Genomic DNA, 24070 nt, shown 5'->3' on the forward strand with positions numbered 1-24070 from the left:
TTTTTAAAAATGACAATTTTTAAAACCTAAAAGCACTTTCATTAAAAAAAATATATCCTAAAAGTAATTAAAGTTAAAAACATTCTTCCATCCAATGGTGGATTTTAAGTCATTAAAGCAATGACAGGGAACCTGTGGTTGTCCTGTTGTTGCTGGTCTCCAAGCCAGCCAAGGCAGCCATTGGTCAGAGGATGATGGGATCTGTAGCCCAGCAATATCCAAAGGGCCACAGATTCCCCATTCCTACTACATCAAAGGATCTGTGATGTCAGAACGAAAATACTGTTCCTACAAAGCTTATGCTGCATTGTTCAGTCCCATCCAACTCAGTCGCCTGCCTTTTCTGCACAAGAGATGTGTGATTGTGGTAGGTGACTGAGAGGGACTGAAACAGAGAAGTTCTCAAGTTTTATAAAGTCCACTGACCACCACCCCTTCCTACTGATTCATGTAGGTACAAATGATACTGCCAGATAGACCTTTCAGTGCATAGCAAATGAGACAGAGCAGGAAGGGGCACGGGTGGGTTTTTATCACTCCTTCCTGTTGAAAATTGTGGTCCAGGAAGAGAGGGGAAAATACTGAAATTAAATCATTGGCTGGGCAAGTGCTGCCATCAGGAAAGCTTTGGCCTCTTGGACCATGGTCTTAACTTTGTTGAGGACAGACTTCTGGCAAGAGATGAGTTGTACCTCACAGTAGTAAGAAAGAACGTGTTTGCTAAGAGGGAACCAGGAGGGGGCCCTTCTAGGTAGTGGTGCCCTCCCTGTGGAACATCCTCCCTTCAAATGCTAAGGAGATAAAGAATCATACAACTTTTAGAAAACACCTGAAGTCAACCCTGTATTGGGAGGTTGTACGCTGATGCTCTCACATCTATCGTTCTGCCCACTTTTACATCTGACCAATTGAGACTAGTCCATTAGGAGGAATGCACCAATCCCTCACCAACCTCAATCTGCCCTCAACGAGCCCCCACCTGCCTGCCTTCCCACCTACAACCAGCCCAGGGAGTAGCACTCTCTGCAGCACATTTCTCTTAGACTTGCTCAGTGTTGCTACTTGTAGAACTCTGCAGGGAGAAGGAAGAGAAGGAGAGAAAAATTAGAATTACTTGGCTTTACCTCTCATTGGCTCCATCTACCAATGGCCTCCCTGTCTTCTGTCCTATCAGTCTGATTAGCCATCAACCACCACTGCATCTGATCCTACCTGCCACTGGAATGCAGCCCCCAGAAGTTTGCTCACAAAGGAATGTGTCTGGCAAGCTGGAAAATGTTCCTCAGCCTGGGTCTACTTCCTCCTGTTTTGTATAACAGTCAGAATGACTCTTAATTACAACAATTACCTTTCCATCAGGAAGGAAGGAAGGAAGACACCAAGTTACTGGAAATAGCCTTGGATGCAAAACAGTTGGAGGAAGGAGCTAGAGGAAGCAAGAGTACTTTTCTGGGTGCTGCAGAAGCTGTCCAACAGGTTTCCCTGCTGGTCTCAACCCTTAATCTCTGACTGATGGGGAAAATGGTAACTGGTAACTGGTGAAGGGTCAATGTTGAGTTGATGTCAGGAGCTGGCAGGAAAGTGGGTTCATCCACAGGTCAGAAGGGAGACTCAGTGACTCGAAGTAAAGCCAGCAGTTTTGTTCAGGAAATTAGCATACAGCAGAGATCACTCAGGCACAGCTACCTCCGTGAAGATGTTCCCAAGACTGGCTCTTGGCGCCTCCTCCTCCTCCTCCTCCTCCTCCTAACCCTCCTCTTCCATATGTCTTCCAAGCAGGCACAAACTCCAGCAGGTGGAGGGAGGGGGCCTCAAGCTTGTCTACCTTTCTTTTCAGCTACATGTAAAACTCTGGAGTCAAAGGGGAAAGGGAGCTCAATGCAGAGAGACCAGGCAGCTGCTGTGAAGCTGTGGCACCATCTGGCCCCTCCTTGTCCTCTCCTTCAGTTCCTGAGCTCAAAGCCCTGTGCATCCAGTTCCCTGCCTGGGGCTCTTCTTCTTCACTCAAGCCCCCTGTTTCTTTCACCTTCCGACTTCCACCCTCCTCTGACCTGTCTTCTGTGCCCCACCACCCCTCCCCTTGGCCTGACCCTTCTTCCTCTGTGGCTTCCCTAGGGAGTTCCTTGGCTGAAGCTTCCCACCACTCCTTGTCACCCAGCCAGTCCCTGATAGTTGATGTGCCATTTCCATCATCCATGAAGCACTTGCAAGAGGCCAATGGCAGAGCCAGCCCATTTAAAGGGCCTGCAATCCCACACCTCCCCAAGATCCCACCTGGCCCCATGAGATGCTGAAGCCAGTAGGAGAATCACTCTCCCACCCCTGGCTAGAGTGGCATCTTCACTGCCCCACAACCCACTCCAGCTTGGAAATCCTTCAAAAAGGTCACCATAGCTGGGATTGGACCATACAGGCAAAGGGTTGTAGTCCACTAAGTTCTACTCAGAGTAGACCTGTTGAAATTAAGGGACCCAAGTCAGACATGTCTATTAACTTCAATGGGCCTACTCTAAGTAGGAGTCTAAATTTGAAAACAACCCAGTATGATGTGTTGAGCATGGTGTGCCTAGGGATGTCAGTGACTTCCCATCCCAATTGTAATCAGATCTATACAAGTTCAGCTTCTTCAACTTATCCAACAGTGTCAGGCATTTCCAGATTGCCACTGGATTATCACTGGACCCATATTTTCCACAATACTATACACTTATCTATAATTTTTGCTCCTTTCTATCCTCTTTAAATAACATCTAAACTGGACAGTTTAAGAGGAAATCTTCAAGCAGAGAATTGTCCTCCGAGAGTCCTTCAAAACAGAGGACCTGCCTCTGTTAAGTAGGACATGAGATTAGCCTAGAAGTCAGTTTGAATGAGTCTAATTGGATATGCTGTCAGGGAAAAGTTCACAGGATTATAGCCTTGGCCCATTCTATCTCCCACACACCCACAACCCCAGAGGAACACATTGACACATGCAAGACAAACCAGTTCAGATTTAACTGCCAGCCAGGTAACTGCAGGGCCCGTAACAATAATAAAAAGGCCTCTCCAGCTGTTTTTCTTAAAGTGAATAATTTAAAGATAGGTTTATAATTACAACAGTACCTGTCTAGGCAACTAGGATGTAAATTTCTTCCAATTTACATCCTGGAGTTCCCAAAACTGAGTTGTGGAATTGTTGGGAACACAGCTTCTTGTTGAGCAGGGGGTCAGAGTTACTGTACTTTGTCAACAGCCATGTGATAGGCTGAAATTCCACAGGTGCTCCTGTCCCAGGCATGGAATTGCAGCTTCACCTGTTGAATAGCTTCCTCTCCTGTGGAGAGGAACATAGGAGCATAGGAAGATCCTCCTGTATCAGGCCAATAGCCAATCTAGTCTACTATCCTGTTCTTACAGTACTACAGTAGCCTACCAAATGCATGTGGGGAACTTGCAAGAGCACTCTACCTTCACGGTATGCAGAATAGCAACTAGTATTCAGAAGCATTCCTTCTGTAGAATTACTGCCTACAGCCAGAATGCAGCAGCTAGACTGGTGACTGGAAGTGGCCGCCAAGACCATATAACACCAGTCCTGAAAGACCTACATTGGCTCCCAGTACGTTTTGAGCACAATTCAAAGTGTTGGTGTTGACCTTTAAAGCCCTAAACAGCCCTCCCATCAGATGTCAAAGAGATAAACAACTATCTGACATTTAGAAGACTTCTGAAGGCAGCCCTGTTCAAAGAAGTTTTTAATGTGTGACATCTTAATGTATTTTTAATCTCTGTTGGAAACCGCCCAAAGTGGCTGGGGAGGCCCAGCCAGATGGTCGAGGTACAAATAATAAATTGTTGTTGTTGTTGTTATTGTTATTATTAGCGACAGAGCATAGTCGTTGTGACGAGTAACTCTTGATAGCTTTCTCCTCCATGAATTTGTCCAATCCTCTTTTAAAGCCACCCAACGACGGATCTACACTGGTTGTTTATATTATTAAAAATGTGTTACAGTGGTACCTTGGTTCTCAAACGCCTTGTTACTCAAACAACTTGGAACCCAAACACTGCAAACCTGGAAGTAAGTGTCCTGGTTTACAAACCTTTTTCAGAACCCAAACATACTCCATTTTGAGTGTTACGCTTCCGATTTGAGGGCCACACTTCTGTTTTGAGGGCCACACTTCCATTTTGAGTGTTACGCTGAGGTCTGCCTGTTTTTGCTATTTATTTTGCGTTTTTGTTTTTGTGGCTCTTTTTGTTTTGTTTTTGTGGCTGTGTGGAACCCAGTTCAGCTACAGATTGATTGATTGATTGATTGATTGTGTGACTGCAGTACATTGTTTATTGCTTTCATTTTATGGATCAATGGTCTCGTTAGATAGTAAAATTCATGTTAAATTGCTGTTTTAGGGGTTGTTTTTAAAAGTCTAAAACGGATTAATGCCAGGGGTCAGCAAACGTTTTCAGCAGGGGGCCAGTTCACTGTCCCTCAGACCTTGTGGGGGGCCAGACTATTTTGGGGGGGGGGGATGAATGAATTCCTATGCCCCACAAATAACCCAGAGATGCATTTTAAATAAAAGCACACATTCTACTCATGTAAAAATACGCTGATTCCCAGACCGTCCACGGGCCGGATTTAGAAGGTGATTGGGCTGGATCCAGCCCCTGGGCCTTAGTTTGCCTACCCATGGATTAATCCATTTTGCATTACTTTCTATGGGAAAGTGCACCTTGGTTTTGGAACGCTTTGGTTTTGGAACGGACTTCCAGAACAGATTAAGTTTGAGAACCAAGGCACCACTGTATTAAAATGTGACACCAGACGGTGCTGTAGAGCAGCGAGCCTTCGACAATGGAAAACTTCATTGAGAGCTATATAATGTTATACTTCATAACGTTTTTACAAATCAGTGTAGATACAGCCCAAATACGTGGCCAGCACTGATTCCTTTGCATTGTGTGGAGAAGCACTTTATTTTATCTGTCTTTTATCTACCAACATTCAGCTTCGCTGAGGGTTCACAAGTTCTGATGTTACGACAGAGGGAGAAAAACTAGTCTCTACCAACTTTCTCCACCCAACACATATTTTTATAAACTTCTGCAAGAGAACATAAGAAGATCCTGCTGGATGAAGACAAAGACCCATCAGGTCCAGCTTCCTGTTCTCACAGAGGCCATCCAGATACCTGCAAGAAACCTTCAAGCAGGACCCAACTGCAAGAGCTCCTGTAGTTTCCAGCAACTAGGATTCAGAAGCACTACTGCCCCCCCCCCAGAGGCGTAGCAAGGCCAGGTGGTACCAGGTGCAAAAAAAAATATTGGCACCCCCCTCCACACACATTGCAATTTTTGGAAACGTTGACCAATGTTGTTGAGCTTTTCTTTTTAGAGAGGGTTGTTTTTAGGGAGGGCCAGCTGGGGGTGCAAGCACTGCCCGCCGGGGGTGCCAGCGCCACCTGCCAATCATGAAAATCCAACCACCGGTCACATAAAACTGCCTGCCGGGGATGCGAGCGCCACCTGCCAGTGGGTGCCAGTCAGATCACTGGCCATATTATGGGGCTATCTGTTTAGCCCATTTTAGTGTTGGCTAAGCTCTAAAATCTTCCTGGATGTTTAACGGTGTGTTGACAAATGTACTTTTTCTGACTGACGGTCGAATAAAAGGTTGATGATGACTGGCCATATTTGCGAAACAGTGGACGGATTTTCACGACAATCCTGAAAATCCACCCGCTGGGGGGGGGTGAGTGCTGCCACACCGATTTGCCCAGGGGAATTTGGTCACACACACCCCAGGCATGACACCCAGGGTGGACCACACACCCCACATCCCCCTTGCCACCAATCATGGAGACAAACCGTCGCCATCATGGCTAGGAGTCCTTGTTAAAGCCTAAGAGCCTTGGCAGTAAAAAGTGAAAACCACTATTGAACAATACACACACACACTGCATTTGTCTAGAGCTCAAAAAGTAAGCCAGAAGTCCTGATTCATCTTCTCATTTTCATTTTGCCCACCCAGTTCACCCATCACATCCAATTTCTCACACTAGATTGGCATGCATCACGTATGTTCAGCCAACCACGTGGGGGAGTGCTGCGATGGTCTGTGTTTGCATGTGTTCTGGCATGTTCGGCATGTCACATGATGCTCCAAAGTCGTAGGTGGAGGCCAATGAATCAGGTTAGGTGCTCAATCAGATTAGGTGCTGAATCACAGTTCCTGACTGTGCTGAGTCACACGCAGTCAGCCCCATTCTTTCCATGATGCAGAATCATCCACACTAATCCTGGAGGTGGAGCAGGGACCACCTTAGCAACAAGGGACCACTCCTACACCTGAGTCACCTTGTTGCGTTGTGGAGTTGCCATTTTTTCCTATGGTTTTTGCTGCACCTCTAAAAAAACTGTTTCATTTACAGGCATTAGCAGAAGACAAACTTTTCTCTTTATACTACAAAAAGCTCCACTAGGCAGCTTCTGCAGATAAAGTTGTTCCTAAATCAGAACTATACCTTTCCAACATTATCTCCCTCCCTCCTTTTTATCACTTAAATTCAGAATGAGCAGGGGAGCAGCTGAAGAGAGTTGATTCTTGGATTTTCAGAAGCTGTCACAGTTTCTAATTTGATCCCAGAATGTCCTGCTTTTTCTTGGGACATCCCTATTTGCATTGGAGAAATGGTGGAGGGTATGGAGTTATGCAACCCCCAAGCCAAGGAGATAAGTAACTAGGCAGAAAACCAGGCAGAGGGCCTTCGCAGTAGTGACACCCGCCCTGTGGAACACCCTCCCATCAGATGTCAAGGAAATAAACAACTATCTAACTTTTAGAAGACATCTGAAGGCAGCCCTGTTTAGGGAAGTTTTCAATGTTTGATGTTTTATTGTGTTTTTAATATTCTGTTGGGAGTTGCTCAGAGTGGCTGAAGAAACCTAGCCAGATGGGCGGGGTATATATAATAAAATAATAAAATAGTAATACAACCTTTAGAAGATATCTGAAGGCAGTCCTGTATAGGGAAGTATAGGGAAGTTACTGGGGCAACTCAGTCAGATGGGCAGGGTATATCTATATCATCATCATCATTAAATAAGATATCCATATTTTCATCTGAGAAATGTTGGAGGGTATGCTATAGCTGAAATACCAGTTTCTGGAAGCTGCAGTGTGGAGAGAGTGTTTTTGTGCTCGAATCCAGCTTGCAAGTTGGCCACTGTGAGAACAGGATGCTGGACAAGACGGGCCATAGGCCTAATCCAGCAGGTTCTTATGTTCCTGTCAGATGCCGCTGCCACAAATGGAAGCAGACTGTGATGGCCTGGGACTTGGGTTCGGATTCGGAGCCAGAGGAGTCTCAGTCTGCACTGGATCCTTTGCCCCAGGCGGCACCTGAACCTATTCTGGGGCATGAAACTGAAGAGCTCCAGTCTGCAAAGGTTCCCCTGCAACAAGCACCAGCTGGGCCAAGTCAGGTGCCCGAGTTTGCCCTGGCTCCAGATGCGGGGATTATCTCATTGCCTTCAGCTGGGCCATTACTTACAGCTGCTCCACTACCGGTTGGTCAGGAGAGGCTGAGGTGGCCACTGGGTCTAGTAACCCACCAACATCTCCCAAGCTGCAGAGACTGAGGTCTGAGAGAAGGAGAGACCTGAGTACTCGCAGGAGGAGTGCTTGTCTTCGGGCAAGACATGGAGGTGAGTCACCGGGGGACCAGGACCAGCTGTTACCCTGACAGAGATAAAAGGCTGCTGGACCCCGCCCCAGGTTGCGGGAGCAATGTTGCTGTTTGCCAGAACCTGCCTGTGATCCTGTGCCTGACCTTGCCTGGTTTCCTGCCTTGGCCCTGTAGGATTGACTCCTTGCGGAACCCTTGGATTCGGGACCAGACCTGGATCGCGTTACACGGGTTACCCCTGGGCCCAGCACACAGACCTTCCAACCGCCCCCTCTCCCAATGCTGCACCACTCAAGGAGACAGTGGAACTCCTTATCCGGGTAGCCTTACGACAGCATCTTCTGTAACCTCTGCAAGAGCGGTGCTTTCTCCAGGTCCCGCTCACTGCCCAGACTTGCCCACAATTATCTTCCCCTGCCTCGAAGCCCTGGGCTAACAGCATCAAAAGAGATCCCACAACTGGCTCTTCAGGTTTCCCCGATGGAGACACCTTCCCAATAACCGGCCTTAAAATGCTGAGGAAGGGAAGTGATGGGCCCTGGGCTGGAGAGGAAACATGAAGAAAGGAGGGCGGAGGGCGGGGTGGAGTGGAGATGCTTTGGGCCATCATCGAAATACTGAGCAACGCAGCTTAGAGGAGGTGTGTCTCATGGGGGAGCCTGAGACGCCCCGCCCAAGCTGTCTGCTCATATTTAATGTCTTAGCTTCATCTTTCAGACATTGACGGCAGCAAGACGCACCCAGCACAGGTGGGGAAGATCTGAAACAAGGCCTGGAGGACTTACCGAGCAGAGCAATGGGCACTCACTTTCTCCTCCATGCATCTGTCTTTCTAGTGGCGGTGACATTCTTCATGAAAGGTAGGGGTGATAGAAGACTCATTCATTTGGCTGTGGCAACAGGATCATGCCAACATGGAACCCCATAGAATCTGGGGTGGGCCTGGATGAGTGGCAATGCTGTAGAGTGGGGGGCCCAGGATGATGAAGTCAGGTAGGGTCTCTCTTGTAGGGTCTGTGAAAAGTGTATCTGTTTCATCATGATCTCTGTGGGGGAAAATAGGAATTGAAAATATCAATAGCAGAGTGTCTGGCATGAGAAGGAGAAAGAGCCTATCGCCTGTATTATGGAAGATGCGATTGAGGGACATGAATGTGCATTGCCCGCATTGGTACATCACATACACCTATTTACCCATGCCTAAATCCTAGCAGAGGACTAAAGATTTCAGCTGAATAATCATATGGCTCAATTGATTCATTGATAAACTCTGCATCAATAATATAAGAAGAAGCCTGAGGGATCAGGCCAATTGCCCATGTAGTCTAGCATCCTGGCCTCACAGTGGCCACCCAGATACTTGTGAGAAACTGGCAAGCAGGAACTGAGCAGTTGCCCCTCCAGTAGCTTCCTGAAACTGGTAATCAGAGGAGGCAGCTAATAGTAATCATGGTATGGCATGTAGTAATCATGGCAATCTAAAGATAAAGCACACCTTGTGTTTAGATAACGCATACATGCGACACTGAAAGCTTTATCTTAGACGACGCATTTCCTGTTTAGGAAGATAATGCCTCCAGTAATGGTGGGGGGTGCAGGGAAGCACAGATCTGGGACTTTTTTCAGAGCAGGAGTGATGATGGCACCTGTCACCTGAGTGCCAGCCTAACCTAGGGACTTTCCTTGCTCCAACAAGTGAATGAGGCTTTCAGGTTGTTTGTGACAGATTAGCACAGAGGAAGTCAGAGAACGAGATTCAAACAGATATTTCTTTTATTTTCTGTGGGGTTCTTAACTCGTGCTAGCAGTTTCATTGCTTTGAGCATGAGCTAAACACTTCATTTCAGCTGAATAGGGCTCTTTTGTGGATGCTTATTGTGTTTTACAAGTCAAACCTATGAAGTCTTACTCTGTGAAGACATTATGCTGTTGCTGTGTGTGCAACATGCATACACACATCAACCTATCTGTCATGGATCAAGACAGCTTCCTGCATCAGGGAAGGACTGTGGCTTAGTGGCAGAGCATCTGTTTTGCCTGCAGGAGGTTCCTGGGTTCATTTTATGGCATCTCCAAGTAGGGCTGGGAGAGAAAATCTGGAGAGATGCTGCCAGCCTGTGTGGACAATGCTGAGCTAGATGAATCAATGGGCCCACTCTGTATAAAGCTCCTCTGCTCCATTTTTTGGCTCTCCTTTGGGGGCTGTCATGAAAACTTGATGAGAATAATAAGGTTGTTGCACTTTATCATTTAACACTACACCACTGAAGGACACATAAGATGGAGCTTGCAGCCCACAGCCACATTAACACAATTTACTTGTTAAAATAAAAGCATGTGGCCTTATGAGCTTGGAGCACCTTTTTAACCTCCCAAAATGTTAGCCACCAATGAGTCTAACCACCTCACAGGATAACTTGTATCCTTAATTATGGCTCTCGTCTGGGCCGTAATTACCCTTGGCTAGTCTTATGCAACCTCTTCTTGATGTAGGAGAAGCTGTTGTCTGCTCTCAAGGATGGTATGTTAGTGGCTACTGAAGTTTGACTTGGTAGACCTGGGTTCAGATCTCTCCTAGCTCTTAAGCTTGTTGTGAGGCATTAGGCCAAGGGCAGGGAACCAGTCCCTTGCCCTCAAATGTTTTGGGACTCCCAGCTCCCATCAGCCTCAGCCATCTCAGTCAATCTCAGGGATGATGAGACCTAGAGTCCAACAACACCCACAAGTTCCTCGCCTTATCACAATTTCTCTGCCTAACCTACCTCACAGGGTTGCTGTGAGGTTAAACTGTGAGGATTACCTCATGTCTGTCACCATGAGCTTCTTAAAAGAAGGGTGGAACGTAAGGCTGGTAATTAAACAGCCCTGACCGAGGGCACAATATGGAGACGATTGGCTTAGGTTTCTTTTCCCAAAGGCCCATCGGGGCTGGTTATGAATCCATCCAAGGGTTTCATTTTATCCTCATCACATCTTTGGGAACGCCAAGAGGTGTGGCGAAAGCAGGAAGCCATGAAACAAGCGCAGACTTGTTCCAGTGTACGGTCTGAAGGCAGCCAAGGCCACCACCTTGCTGAAACTATGCAGGTCTGCCTCTGGTCAGGGCATAACTGTCAACTTTTCCCTTTTCTTGCGAGGAATCCTATTCTGAATAAGGGGATTTCCCTTTTAAAAAGGGAAACGTTGACAGCTATGGATGGGAGTCTGCCTCAGAAACAACATGTCTGCCACTTTGGGTTCCCTGATGGAAGAAAGGCAGGATACAAATGAAAGGGAGGAAATATGTGAGCTTATCGGGCTGGACCTAACAATCCCAAAAGGGCGCTGAACATCTGTAGTGTCCATCCATGTGTGAGGAGAATTTTACCACAAAACATCTGGAGGAGCAAGAGCCTGCCAAGATTCTCCTTACCTCATGGGCAGACAGCAGAAGCTACAGCTCCCAACATGGCTAAGTTAGGCTCTCCTCAACAGGGCCAGTGCAAAGCATTGCACTATCTCTGTCTCTGCCCTATTCCCCTCCTTTTCCTCTCCTTTCCTGAACCCTTCCCTGGTTTTGCCACCACAAATGAACCAATGCTGGTTCTTCCCTCCCTCCCTGTCTTGCTTCAAGAAGGGCCATGGGGGTCCTTCCACAGTGTGAGGCATTCTGGGCAAGGTGGCTGGGAGACATTTTGTGCCCTTCCAATGTATACATGGTACTTGAGGGCTTTCCCCTCCCTATGTTTAAAGAGTGTTCATAGCGACCATTGGAAAAAAAACACAATGGCAGCACAGACACTGGTGGAGGCCGGGGGCAGCAGTGCCCGGAAGTTAATGATGCAAGCAATTGGGAGGTCCTGGGGTGGGGTGCCAGTTCAGATACAGTGGTACCTCAGTTACAGATAGGTAGCCGTGTTGGTCTGCCATAGTCAAAACAAAAAAAATTCCTTCCAGTAGCACCTTAAAGACCAACTAAGTTAGTTCTTGGTATGAGCTTTCGTGTGCATGCACACTTCTTCAGATACACAGTGGTACCTCAGGTTACAGACGCTTCAGGTTACAGACTCCGCTAACCCAGAAATAGTACCTCAGGTTAAGAACTTTGCTTCAGGATGTGAACAACAAATGCACGGTGGTGGCGTGGTGGCAGTGGGAGGCCCCATTAGCTAAAGTGGTGCCTCAGGTTAAGAACAGTTTCAGGTTAAGAATGGACCTCCAGAACGAATTAAGTTCTTAACCTGAGGTACCACTGTACTTGCCACCCGAGACAACTGTTGCAGCTTCCCTCAGGAAAGGACCAGCCCTGCCCCTCAATAAGTTACAGCTTAGCCATTAATACTGAGTGCCACACACAGAGAGACAGCTGAGGACAGCTTTCAGCTTAGGCCACTCATGGTCAAACCCAGCCTGTCCTCTTCTGTTTAAATGTCAAAGAGAAAAAGCTAAGGTCAAGAAGGAAGTCTATAATTAGGCCTGTGGCCTGTTTGAATAGATTCTTTGTAAATAAAAAATAAAAGCAGCATTTTTATTGACAGTTCCAGGGTTTTTTCCCCAGGAGGCGGACTTGTAAAAGGAACCTTCCATGGGCCACACTGAGTTTGCATGTCTACAGACTCACTGTTGCCAGCTGCTCTGGCTTCTCTACCTCCTCACTGCTGCCAACTGTTTGCTTGCCAGGTAGAGCCAAGGAGCCGCCAGGCAGTGGCAACTGCACCCCTTCCTCCTCACCCCTTGCTTGCTCTGACCTCTGGGCCAGAGTGAGAGACAGGTGACAAAGCAGGTCACTATGGTGAGGAGGAGAAGGAGGGAGTCCAGAAGCATTTTGCCAGTGGCTTTCCTGCTACAATGTGGGTTCTCAGCAGCTGCCCAATCTCACTGGCATTAAATGGGGCCAAACATGTATGTATTTGTAGCATTTATACCCCTCCTTTCCTCCAAGGTGCTCCAGGTAGCATACATAGTTTTCTCCTCACAACAACCCTGTGGGGTAGGCTAGGGTGGGAAGGAGGGAGTGATTGGCCCAAGGTCACCCAGTGAGCTTCATGGCTGAGTTGGGGATTGGAACTCTGTTGTCTGAAGCCCCAGCACAACACTCGAACCACTTCTCTGCACTGGCTCTTCACCAGCCATTACAAAGAAACCTGTCTGCATGCTCTCCCCGGGGGCTTCTCACCTGGTGTCTAATCTGATGAGTTTCAGGCGCCAGCCTAAGAGTTTTATTTGACTGGCCATTTAATGAGCAGAAAGTTTGATGTTGCCAGTTGAGGCTTTATTGACAGGGGTTGTGGTTTACTGATGCTAACTGTTTCTTCTCATTCAATTTTTAATTTATTTATTTTTTTACTAAGGGTCAATATCATTTGACTGATGGTTGATTTTGCTTGTTGTAAACAAAACCTGCTTCAGAAGGGGGAGTTTTTGCATGGAGAAGCAGTAAGGGGAGGAGTTGCTTAACCCACTCTTCCTCCAGCTCTTCTTCTTCTTCTTCTTCTTCTTCTTCTTCTTCTTCTTCTTCTTCTTCTTCTTCTTCTTCTTCTTCTTCTTCTTCTTCTTCTTCTTCTTCTTCTTCCCCCTCACAAAAAAGGGTGTCCCACAGAACTGGAAAGCTGCATGTTTAGCCTGGCTTTCAGAGAGAGAGGAAAACAGTGGCTTTTGCTCTCAGGGCTTAATTTGCCTCTGGCAGAATTACAGTGGTGGATTATTCAAGTCTCACCGGTATTATGCTTTGCAACACACACCCAGCTGCCCAGTAAACGAGGAGCTGGGGAATTTTTCCCAGCCCAACAGCCGCATTCCCTTCCAGGCAACCTTCTAGCCACATGCCAGGATGGGCGGGGCTGCAAGAAGCAGAAGTGGGCAGAACAACAAATGATAATTTAAGCTTTGGGCAGTGGACCAGTTTCTGTGGACGCTCTCAGCACATGCCTCTTTGTCCTCCATCCAGGCAAGCAAAGGGTTCAAAGGCACCTTCCAGCCAGGCAAAACCACTAAAGGAGGATTCAAAGCCACAGTCAGTGAGGAGTGTCACCTGAGGGGATAGGTGCAATTGGTTGGAGCTGTCAGTTTGGGAATGTGCCCCTTCAAAGACAAGCTACCCCATATTCACACCCTCCAACATTTCTCCTATGAAAATAGGGACCTCCAATTCTTTTAGAAAAGAGTAACTGATAATACACACACACACACACACACACACACACAATCAATATAGGGCTGCCTTCAGATGTCTTCTAAAGGTTGTATCTCCTTGGTTCGAGGGACTCATAACTCCATACCCTCCAACATTTTTCTGATAAAAATAGGGATGTCTTAAGGAAAAGCGGGACATTCCAGGATCAAATTAGAAACCGGGATGGCTTCTATAAATCTCAGATTGTCCCTGGAAAATGGGGGTACTTGGAAGGTCTGCATATTTCATATTCTTCCAGAAGGCCTGGAGTTTTGGAGGAGCAGCCGTGGATGCCATGGGGAGAACAGAGAGTGCAGTGGAGCTTGTGACTGAAAGCTATCCGGGCAGGCCCTGGGGTGCTATTACACAGCTGGGAGCATCTCTATTAATATTAGCCCCACCCTAGGGTGGGGTCTTCTCAGAACCAGAGCAGACACGGCCCTGCAGGAAGAGGGATGGAGGAAAGACAAGGAAGAAGGTGCTGGGAGAAGGGAGTGGATAGGCAGGATCAATTTGCAGGTGGTCGTTGCAGGGTGGGCAGAAGCAGGCAGAGCCGAGACTGACGAAGGGGCAAAAGCACAGGGGAATGAGGCATAAAGTGAAATGACACTTAAAAAAAAAACAACCCTCCTCAGATTTTAGGTTGAGGAAGTATGCACACAAAGTCAGCGCAGTGACACACTTTTGCGGGCCTGAGCATGTGCCTGACCTAGCAGACTGCTGGCGCCACCCATGACGTGGAACCGAAATCTGCACTTTGCTCAGCTGCACATTCCTTGCCTGGTGTTAGCGCCCTGTCCAGAGAGAGGGGTGGGGGAGAGAAAAGGGAAGTCCACACAGGCCACAAAGGTCAGCACAGGCTTGGTTTGTTTATCGGCCATTTTCCTTTCCCAGGGAAGTTTTTAATGTGTGATATTTTAGTGTTTTTTGGTTTCTATGGAAGCCGCCCAGAGTGGCTGGGGAAACCCAGCCAGATGGGCGGGGTACAAATAATAAATTATTATTATATTATTATTATTATTCCCAGGGAACTGTTGTTCCGCCGAAAGGCTTAGGGCAGGGCAAGCTGACCTGGGGCCCTCCTAGTGCCCCAGTTCCCATCAGCCCCAGCCGTCAACTCAGTGGGCAGGGAAGGGGGGAATCATAGTCCAAAACATCTGGATGACATTTGCCTACCTCTGAGCTAGCAGTATCAGAGAATCCTCTAGCAGAATTCTCAACATGGTTGCAGCTTGGTAAACAAACAGAGCTGCTATGCAGAAAATAATTGGAGAGCTGCTATGCAGAAAATAAATCTCTGTTTATTATCAGAGCCAATAAACTCAGTTTCCAGAGACAGCTCATGAGAAGAAACCACAGAATAAATAAAAGAATGAGTACAATTTGTTATGCTGCCTCTTTATCATATTTGTGCATGTTTATCACTGCCCTAGCCTTCCCTGTGACACAGGGTGCTGCAGAAATCAAGTTGTTGCTGTTGTTCCTCACATGAGGTAAAGCAAAGCAAAACAATTACAAGGACAACATGTCTGCTCACAGGTAAATCCCATTGAGTACAATGGGCCTTACCCCTGGGCCAGTGGATATAGCAGGAAATATAGGAAATGTTGCTGGACTCCAACTCCCATCATCCCCAGCCAGAATGGCCAGTGATCAGGGATGATGGCAGCTGTAGTCCAGCAACATCTGGAAGGCCACAGGTTCCTCATCCCTGGAGTATTGGATTGTGTCTTCCAATATATAAAATGAACAAAAGCAGCACAGGTTGTCCAAACCCTCCCCAACCAAACAAAATACTCTCTCAGAGAATAAAATATTTAAAACCATCTGCAAATCTTGCTGGATGAGAGTCTCTATGAAAAAAAAAATCCATTAAGATTATTATCAGTCCCCCTTTGACCCTGTGTGGGATTGCCTCCCTATTACTGTCACTGGAATTTGCCTGCTGGGAGAGACACGAGCTAGTTTATTTGTTCCGTAAAGTGGTAAGATGTTCCCTGCCCTGTACCACTTCAGACTGCAGAGGGCAGTGTAGTATGCTGAGGTTTGCAAGTTTGAAATTGACTCTTACAGCACACAGAAAACAGGCGTCAGGGAGAAAGGTTCAGGCTGGTGCCTTTTGGACACATTGCAACCCAGTCGCAGCAGCAATGATGTCCTGTTCCACCATGTGTGCATGTTCTAAGATGGCAGAGTTGTGCAGAGGACTGTGCTGCATGCTTCCCCCCCCCCACACACCCCAAATGCTTTGTATCAGATCTCTGCTCCAGATGTTCCTTCAATCATTTGTATCAGTGTCCAATTCTGTTTGGTATTGAAACAGGAACAGATTGATTCTTTATACACTTGGAGCTGTACTTTACTGACTTCTTAATTAAACAGAACTAATAAATAATATTGCTAAAGTACATAGTACACCCTCCTAAAGTATGTCTTACAACTTACATGATATCCCAAGAACAGAGTTTGAGAGTACTTGGGTTTTATAGCTAGCCATATATCTGATCTGTTTCAGGGTTTCTTGCCAAATGTCTTCCGGCAGAACATATGAAAGTTGTCAGATGTCAGCGTAAAGGGTCCCGCTCTTTTAACACCAGTCATTCTGCAAATTATAAAAACATGTTTTTGTAGTGTGGGAAACCGATACCAACAGAGCTGGAGGTGTGTTTTTTAATATAAAAAAATTAAGCATTACATTAGCCAAAGGAGGAATTGTTTTGTTCTTTTGCAATGTTATCTCACAACCATCTCTTTCATCAAACATCATTTCTTCAGAAATGCTTGATATCAATTATTTTTGTTGTTGTGGGGCAGTAATGCCTCTGAATACAACTTGCTGGAAACCATAGGAGAAGGAAAGTGCTGTGTTTCTTGGGTCCTGCATGTGGTTGGCCACTGTGAAAACAGGATGCTGGACTTGATGGGCCAAAGACCTGGGCCAATCTTGTTTTCCCTTGAGAAAATCAAATGACACCTTTTTTTTTTTTGGCTTGGTAATCCTCTCAGTCTAAGAGACATACTAGTTCTGCTACAGGAGAATCGTAAATCTACTTTTCTCTTTGTGCATCTTCGCCCTCCCTGCCCTCTCCTTTACAGATGCCCTGGCACTGGAGTGCCACAGCTGCGTCGACTTGGGTGATGGTGGATGCAATGCAGAGAATATGAAGAAAGTGGAGTGCCCGGCATCTACCCACGTCTGTGTGGAAACGGTGGCAGCTGTGGAATGGAGTGAGTAGGCGGCCCGTCACCTTCAGGCTCTAAACCAGGGTCGGGGAAATTTGTCACCTTCCTGCTGTTGGACTTCAGATCCCATCAACCCCAACAGCATGGAGATGGTCAAGGATGATATCTCTATCTTCCACAAAAGGAGAAGCTCCAGAAAAGTTCAGCACTCCAATCCCTTTCCTCTGTTCCAAGTTGGACAGGAGGTTCTGGTTGTAATTGCTCCATGCTCAAAGGAACCGAGCTATTTCACACCTTCCAGGGAGAAGCTGTTGGAGTGAAATCTGAACTACTAACTACTGGCTCAGATTAAAGTAATTGGTTCAGCTGGACACCCAAGGTTGCAGAGTCCTGCCTTTTGCTCCCTTGAAATGTGCAGTTTAGCCCTCTGAGTAGATCAGCCTTTGGGAAGTGGCTCTTTGTTGTCTCGCTGTGTGACCTCTGCTTGCCCTGTTTGCAGGCCATGGGAAGTTCTCGGTTGGCGAAAAAGGCTGCGGGTTGGGCATGCCAGGTACCAACGACAAAGCAGTAGATGTGCACGGCATTCTGGCCTTCTCTCAGCTGCACCAGTGCAACAGCAGCCACTGCAACACCAAACTGGACATCAAAAACCTGGAGCTGGAACCCATCGGTGAGAATCTGAGCCCCGTGCAGGAATGAAGGTCCTCCTTTGGTTGAGAAATGGAGCTTATACCTTCTCATCCTGTTGGGACAAGGAGTTGAGTCAGAATACTGTTGTGAGTTTGGGGAGGGGAGGTTAGGCAGTGGCGTAGGAAGGGAGGTGCGGTGGGTGCAGACCGCCCTGGGTGTCATCACTGAGGGGGTGACAAAATGGCTATGGGCTATGTAAGTCTGTGGCATTTTTAACTGTCAGGTTAATTCAGAGAAGCAGTCAGCCCAAAATGAATGCAGAACAGAACAACAAACTATATTGCTGGAATCAAGAGCAAAGACACTGGGTGCCACACCACAGGGGGCAGCATTTACTGTGGGGACTGCAGTGTGCCCAAGCCACGGATCTCTCCTGGGAGTGACACAGTGGCTCGGGCACCTGCAGGCTCCACACTGCCCAAAATGGCAGCATGGGGCTTGCATCCACTCGCCTCCTCTCCCTCAGCCATCCTGCAGCTGGGGGGGGGGGCAGTGGTGAGGCTCGATGCAGTGTGCCCTGCCTCAGCTCGCCCCACCCTATGGGTGGCTTGCCCCGCCCCCGGACAGAGGGCACATGCAACACTATGGGCACCTGAGCGGCTAACTACACCGCTGGGGTTAGGCTGTATGCCTGATTCCTGATTCCTGGATCCAGCAAGGATTCAATTGTTGGAATAGCTAGGCCAGCACCTAAGTATGCTGGCTGGAGCATATGGGAGTTGTAGTCCCAGGTTGGCAAAGCTTGATTTACAGTGTGTAGCCAGGTGTTTCATCCATGCTAGTGCCTGTTGCTTTTTAAATATATGTATATGCATCCTTGGTTGCTTCTAGGTAACGAGAGTGCCAGAGTTGCGAATGGCGTGGAATGTTACAGCTGTTACGGCAATGAGTGTTCACTGGACAACTCTACCACAGTCAAATGTTATGACTCTTTCCGGGGCTGTTTCCATGGAAATGTCACAATGAAAGCAGGTAAGGGCTCCGTCGGGGATCTGATCCAGCTATCATTGAATCTGGGTCCTTTGTGCATTTGCATGGGCCTGGTGAAATTTGGCAGGTCAGATGCTGGAGCTTTGATCGATCAATCTCTTTGTGACAGTCAAGGACCAGCAGTATTCAAAAATGAAACTATAAAAATAGTACCTAACAAAACAAAACAGGACCATAACAATACAATTACTAGGAACTGCATCATGTAATAGAACACTAGGCATCAAAAGCAAAATTATGACTTTGCTAGAATTAGTCCCTGGCAAGTTTTACATGCAGCCGTACAATAGCCACCCTGGAAGGAGTGGATGCATTATTCCTATCTGAAATGAAAGTGTGTATCTGAAAGTGTGTATCTGAAGAAGTGTGCATGCACACGAAAGCTCATACCAAGAACTAACTTAGTTGGTCTTTAAGGTGCTACTGGAAGGAATTTTTTTTGTTTTATCTGAAATGAGTTTTTAAAAAGGGATGAAATGCATCCAGTAGCCTGGGAGTTTCTGTAAGAGGGTTTCCATAAGACTCTCAAGTGCTGGAGTTTCTTACCTGTAAGCAATCTTCTTGATTTTGCTGGTTTAAGGGGTATGTTGTACCCCAGAGCAAGGGAGGACTTGACTAATGCCTCTTGTTTTGGGGGTGAGAGAAAAACACTGGAGTAAGAGGGTCAGACCTCATGATGTGTTTGACACTGGACTGGATAGATTTGGGCTGAATCAGGCATGTGCAAAAGAGATCAGTTACCCCTCTTCATGCTGCCGTTATTTTTATTTATTTATTGAAGTTCTAGGCCACTCTTCATCTGAGAAAAACAGGGCGGTTTACAATATTTTTTTAAAAAAACACAACCCAAAATGAATAACATCGCGATCTTTTCCAGGGAACTTCTCACTGACTAGGCCCCTCAAGGGCTGTGTCCAAGATGAGGACTGCACCAAGGTCACGAAAGGTAGCCCAGCTATCACCGTCATGGGTTCCTGTTGCTCTGGAAGCCTCTGCAATGTCGACCTCTCCAACAAAACTTACTTCGCTCCCAAGATCCCACGACTTGCAGTCATGCCCGGGCAAGGTACCAACGCCACTGTGGCTGCCACCACTGCCACCACCACCACCACAACTTCCGCACGCACTCGCAACAATGCGCCAGCCCCTTCCACGGTCGGCAAGCCAATCCGTTCCGTTGCTGTGAGCCCACCTTCAAGTAGTCGTGACGACCATGACCATGACCACGATGATGACCATGACCATGACCATGATCATGACCACAGTGAGAGCCCAGTGAGAGATGGGAACAGAGACACTGCTGTGAAAGTTGAAGGGCGTCAGAGCCAACATCCTACAAAGGGGGATGCTGCAGGCTTGGGGGGGTCAGTCTTCCTGTCCTTGTTCCTGGCTGGGTTGCTCCTTTGAATGAAAGGAGAAGAGATGGTGTTCAACCTCCTTCCTTTCCCCCTTGCTGTTTCAGTCCTGCCCAAATACATTTGGCCCTTGTCTTTTCATACAACTTCCCCCACTTGAATTAGGCTTCTGCCTACACATGCTTTGAAACCACCAGTTTTGCAGTTCACATGGTAAATGCTCTTGCATAACACACTTTGCTTATTGGAAGCATGCCCTTATTTGCACACTTCTCCTTCGTATTTTTTTTAACCTTGCTTTCCTGGCAGACGCCTTGTAGCACATGACTTGGGGTAGCTGGGAACTTGCAGCCATTTTACAAGGCAAAGTTCTTCTGTGTTATGCTTAATGTGTATCCTAAGACAGTTCTGCACTGAGAAAGCAAAGTCGAGTTCCATTTGTGTGTGAGCCTTTTCGTGGGCTCATGACATTGTGTTTGGTGCCAATACAATGGCAGCCATTTTGTACCCATCTTTCTCGATGGTGTTTACCTTGTGTCATTCTTTAGCTCACCAAATAAGTTTTCTCTCATGGTCAAGGGGCACTGCTCTCTCCTATGCTCCACCTGTATCAGTCTACAGTATCAGATTGTTTTCAGAGGGCTGTATTATCTCATATGGGCTTTGGGGGCTGACAGAGGGCTGCTAAGCTGGCCTCCAGTGTCCAGACAAATGCAAGTCTTAAGGCAAGATAGTCTGATGGACTGCCAGATTTCCTTGGAATCCATGAAGATAATTTGCCTTTTCCAGAGTGTGATATGAATAGTTCCTGGAGGTCTATATATGGTGTGTGTGTGTGTGTGTGTGTGTGTGTGTGTGTTATGCAAAAATCGCAATGGGGGGAAAACCGTGAAGCCAGCCAATGCCTCTACATAGCTCCATCCTTATTTCAGACATTGGGATATATCTGTATATCGCAATGTCTACTTGGTGATGTATTGCGATGTTGAAAACCAGATATCGCCCAGCCCTAAACCATGATGAACTCTTCCAACTTTTAGCGTTTGAGCATCAGTTGGGCTAGGAACCAGCCAGAGCGACTGCTTCCTTCCTCTCCCAATTCTGTGCATTGCTGAGTAACAGTGCATCCCCATTCACTCTCATGCATATGTTCTCCCTATCTCTAGCGAAGGCCACCAAGTTGGATGGCTTCAAAAGAGAATTGGACAACTTCATGGAGGGTAAGGTAATGTTCTGCCTCCAGTGTTGGCCACTGTGAGAATAGGGTGCTGGAGCAGATGGACCTTTAGCCTGATCCTGCAGGGCTCTTCTCATGTTCAGCTAGATGCTATGGAAATCTTTCATAGTAGCAGTAATAATTTAGATCAAAGGGCCACTGTTTCCATTTCCTTTCCCTCCCAGTATTTTATCTTTTTAGCATTTGACAGAGGTCAGAAAAAATATGTTTTGGGTTAACAACAACAACACAAAGCTATGAAAAAGACTGAGCTGTTGATATGGGACCCAGCGATTTAGCTATTATTATTATTAATGCTGGATGCAGTCCTGGATGCAGAGAGGATTGGGCCCAGTTTAGGGCTGAAACAATAAAGCTGCCTTCGCCAACCTGGTGCCCTCCAGATGTTTGGGGTAGAAATTCCCATGAGCCTCAGCCAACACATGTAATCCAAGCTGGAGGGCAACAGCTTGGCAAAGATTGAGATAAATAAATAACAAGATTTCAAAATTAGGAGGACTTTCCCTTGGGGGTTTGATCCTGAAATATGACAAGTTCACAAATCATAATATGAAATATATTGAGTTCAGCTTCTCACCTGTTCAAGGGAAACTTTCCTGACTGGTTCAATTAATGACGCTAATCTAAATTTTGCTAAAGTGAAGTCAGGTGCTGTTAAATACTGACGGCCACCGAATTGAGTGCTGCTACTACTAGTGTGGGTATATTTGAAATGATGATGATAACAATGCAGAATTTTCAGAAACTCATACTGACTATTAAATATTTTCACATCCAGAGAATATACATCATCATCATCATCATTGGGCAAGATTCCTGCACTGCAGGGGGTTGGAGTAGATGACTCTTGGTGTCTCGTCCAACTCTACGATTCTATGATTTGAAGGGTCGTTGTGAGGTGCTGAGGGGGAAAGTCCACTCAACTCCAGTTGCTGTTGGATTCAAACATGAACCAACAAAAAACACATTTAAACCCAGACCAAGTCAGTGCAGGACCAGATCAACGGATCAGACCATCAGTTGCATTTGGAGGAGATTCAGATAGTTGCCTCACCCCCAAGCTCACCTCACTCACATACACATACAGTAGCCCTTAATTTAGGAATTGTCTCTGCTAAAATGTTTGAGGCTCTCTTCCGGAACACTGTTTTATGCCGTATTCTCATGGGAAACATATCAGATTTCCAGCAGTTCTTTAAAATGTAGCCAGTTTCATAGCTATAAGTCAGGGATGGGGGGGACCTGTGACCTTCCAGGTGTGGTGGAGCTCCAACTCCCATCAGCCTCAGCCAGCATGGCTGGTGGTCAGTGATGGTGGGTGTTGTAGTCCGCCAACATCTGGACAGCCAAACGCTACCCAGCCCTGCTCCAAGTGGTAGGAAAGGTTGCTGCTCCTTTCTCCCACATGTAGAAAGCTTTCTATGTTTTTGTGGTGTTTTTTAATATATATAAATATTATTGCAAGTCTCACATTGTGTATTTGAAGGGTAGATTATAAACATAAATAGATAAATAGATAAATGCAGAGTAAGCCCATTAAGGGTGGTAGACCACACCCTCCAACATTTAATCAATGAAGACAGGGATGTCCTATTCCATAATAATAATTTTACTATTTATATCCCAACCATTAGACTGGGTTGCTCCAGCCACTCTGGGCAGCTTCCAACATATATAAAAGCATAATAAAACATTAAACTTTAAAAAAGGACCTTCCCTATATAGGGCTGCCTTCAGATGGCTCGGGGGGCAGATAACATCATGCCTTCCAAAATTTCTCTGATGAAAATAGGGAAACATGGGACATTCTGGGATCAAATCAGAAACTGGGATGGCTTCTGTAAATGCAGGATTGTCCCTGGAAAACAGGAACAATTGGAGGGTCTGGACTGGAAGGAATGTAGGCACACGGCACATCAGAAAGTTCTCTCAAGAAAACACCACAGAAATGGAAGAGAGAGGCACCAAACTGGGGCCAGGCAAGACACACAAGATGGTGGGAAAGCTGTGACTTTTGGACACTAGTTCCCATCAGCCCCAGCCAACATGGCCAATGCTCAAGGGTGATGGGAATTGGAGTCGAACAACAGCTGGGGGTCCAGAGGTTTCCCACTCCTACTGTTCTGTTTGCTATAAAGCCCTCAGACTCTTAAGATAACTTTCCTAAGGACCCCCAAGCTGCCTCTTCAAAAAGGGCTGCTCACATCCAAGAAAAATATTGTACTGAATAAGTATTTTAACCATAAGCTCCTGGACGATACTTTTTAAATAATGCTTTCAGCAGGTCATATCCGCCACTTGTTGAATCTCTCTGACAACCCTTTGCTGTGTAACACAGTCCTTCCTGATCTCAGTTTCTTGGGATCCTCAGGGATCTAGACATGTAAATGAATCAGCAGCTTGTCTTCTATTGCAATTAGTTTCTGATTCCTCTCTTGTCAAGGTTGGGAATATCAAGGGAAGCATGAGCTGGAGAAGGTGGAACAAATAAAGATATTGCACTTTGGCTGATGGAAGTCTGCAGTCTACCATTTTTTTAAAAAATAAAAAAATTAAATGTGTGGGGAGCTGGGAGTCCCATATCAAGCTACAAGGAAGGGCAGCCCACTTGTGGCAGGCTGAAGGCAGGTCAGGTTGAGGGAGCAATTTTGGAAGGGAGCTGGGTAGAATCAACATCAGACTTCAAGGAAGGCCTGCACAGGCCACGGGGTGCTCACCTGTGCCCTAAAGAGTGGTTTTCACATGATGGGCTGGTGAAATGATGATGAGAAGCTTGTTTGTATTGTTCCAT

At 46.6% G+C, this 24070-nt stretch overlaps 1 protein-coding gene across 1 annotated transcript; it reads left to right on the plus strand.

The window, feature by feature from the left end:
* Positions 1-8355: 8355 nt before the first annotated feature.
* LYPD3 (LY6/PLAUR domain containing 3) lies at positions 8356-20559 on the plus strand. Its single transcript, XM_081922814.1, has 5 exons — positions 8356-8533; positions 16921-17052; positions 17507-17677; positions 18529-18669; positions 19565-20559. Exons 1-5 carry the CDS (start codon positions 8470-8472, stop codon positions 20092-20094), a joined length of 1038 nt encoding a protein of 345 aa, XP_081778940.1. The 5' UTR covers positions 8356-8469; the 3' UTR covers positions 20095-20559.
* The last annotated feature ends 3511 nt before the right edge of the window (positions 20560-24070 follow it).

The sequence above is a fragment of the Podarcis melisellensis genome (genome assembly GCF_964234715.1).
Source record: "Podarcis melisellensis genome assembly, chromosome: 8".
Lineage (NCBI taxonomy): Eukaryota > Metazoa > Chordata > Lepidosauria > Squamata > Lacertidae > Podarcis > Podarcis melisellensis.

Bases quoted from the DNA above. Each gene is read 5' to 3' on its own strand.
- LYPD3 (XM_081922814.1), top strand. From the start codon at position 8,470: ATGGGCACTCACTTTCTCCTCCATGCATCTGTCTTTCTAGTGGCGGTG. The intron at 17,678-18,528 runs GTGAGAATCTGA...GGTTGCTTCTAG, and splicing joins CCTGGAGCTGGAACCCATCG to GTAACGAGAGTGCCAGAGTT. The intron at 18,670-19,564 runs GTAAGGGCTCCG...GATCTTTTCCAG, and splicing joins AAATGTCACAATGAAAGCAG to GGAACTTCTCACTGACTAGG.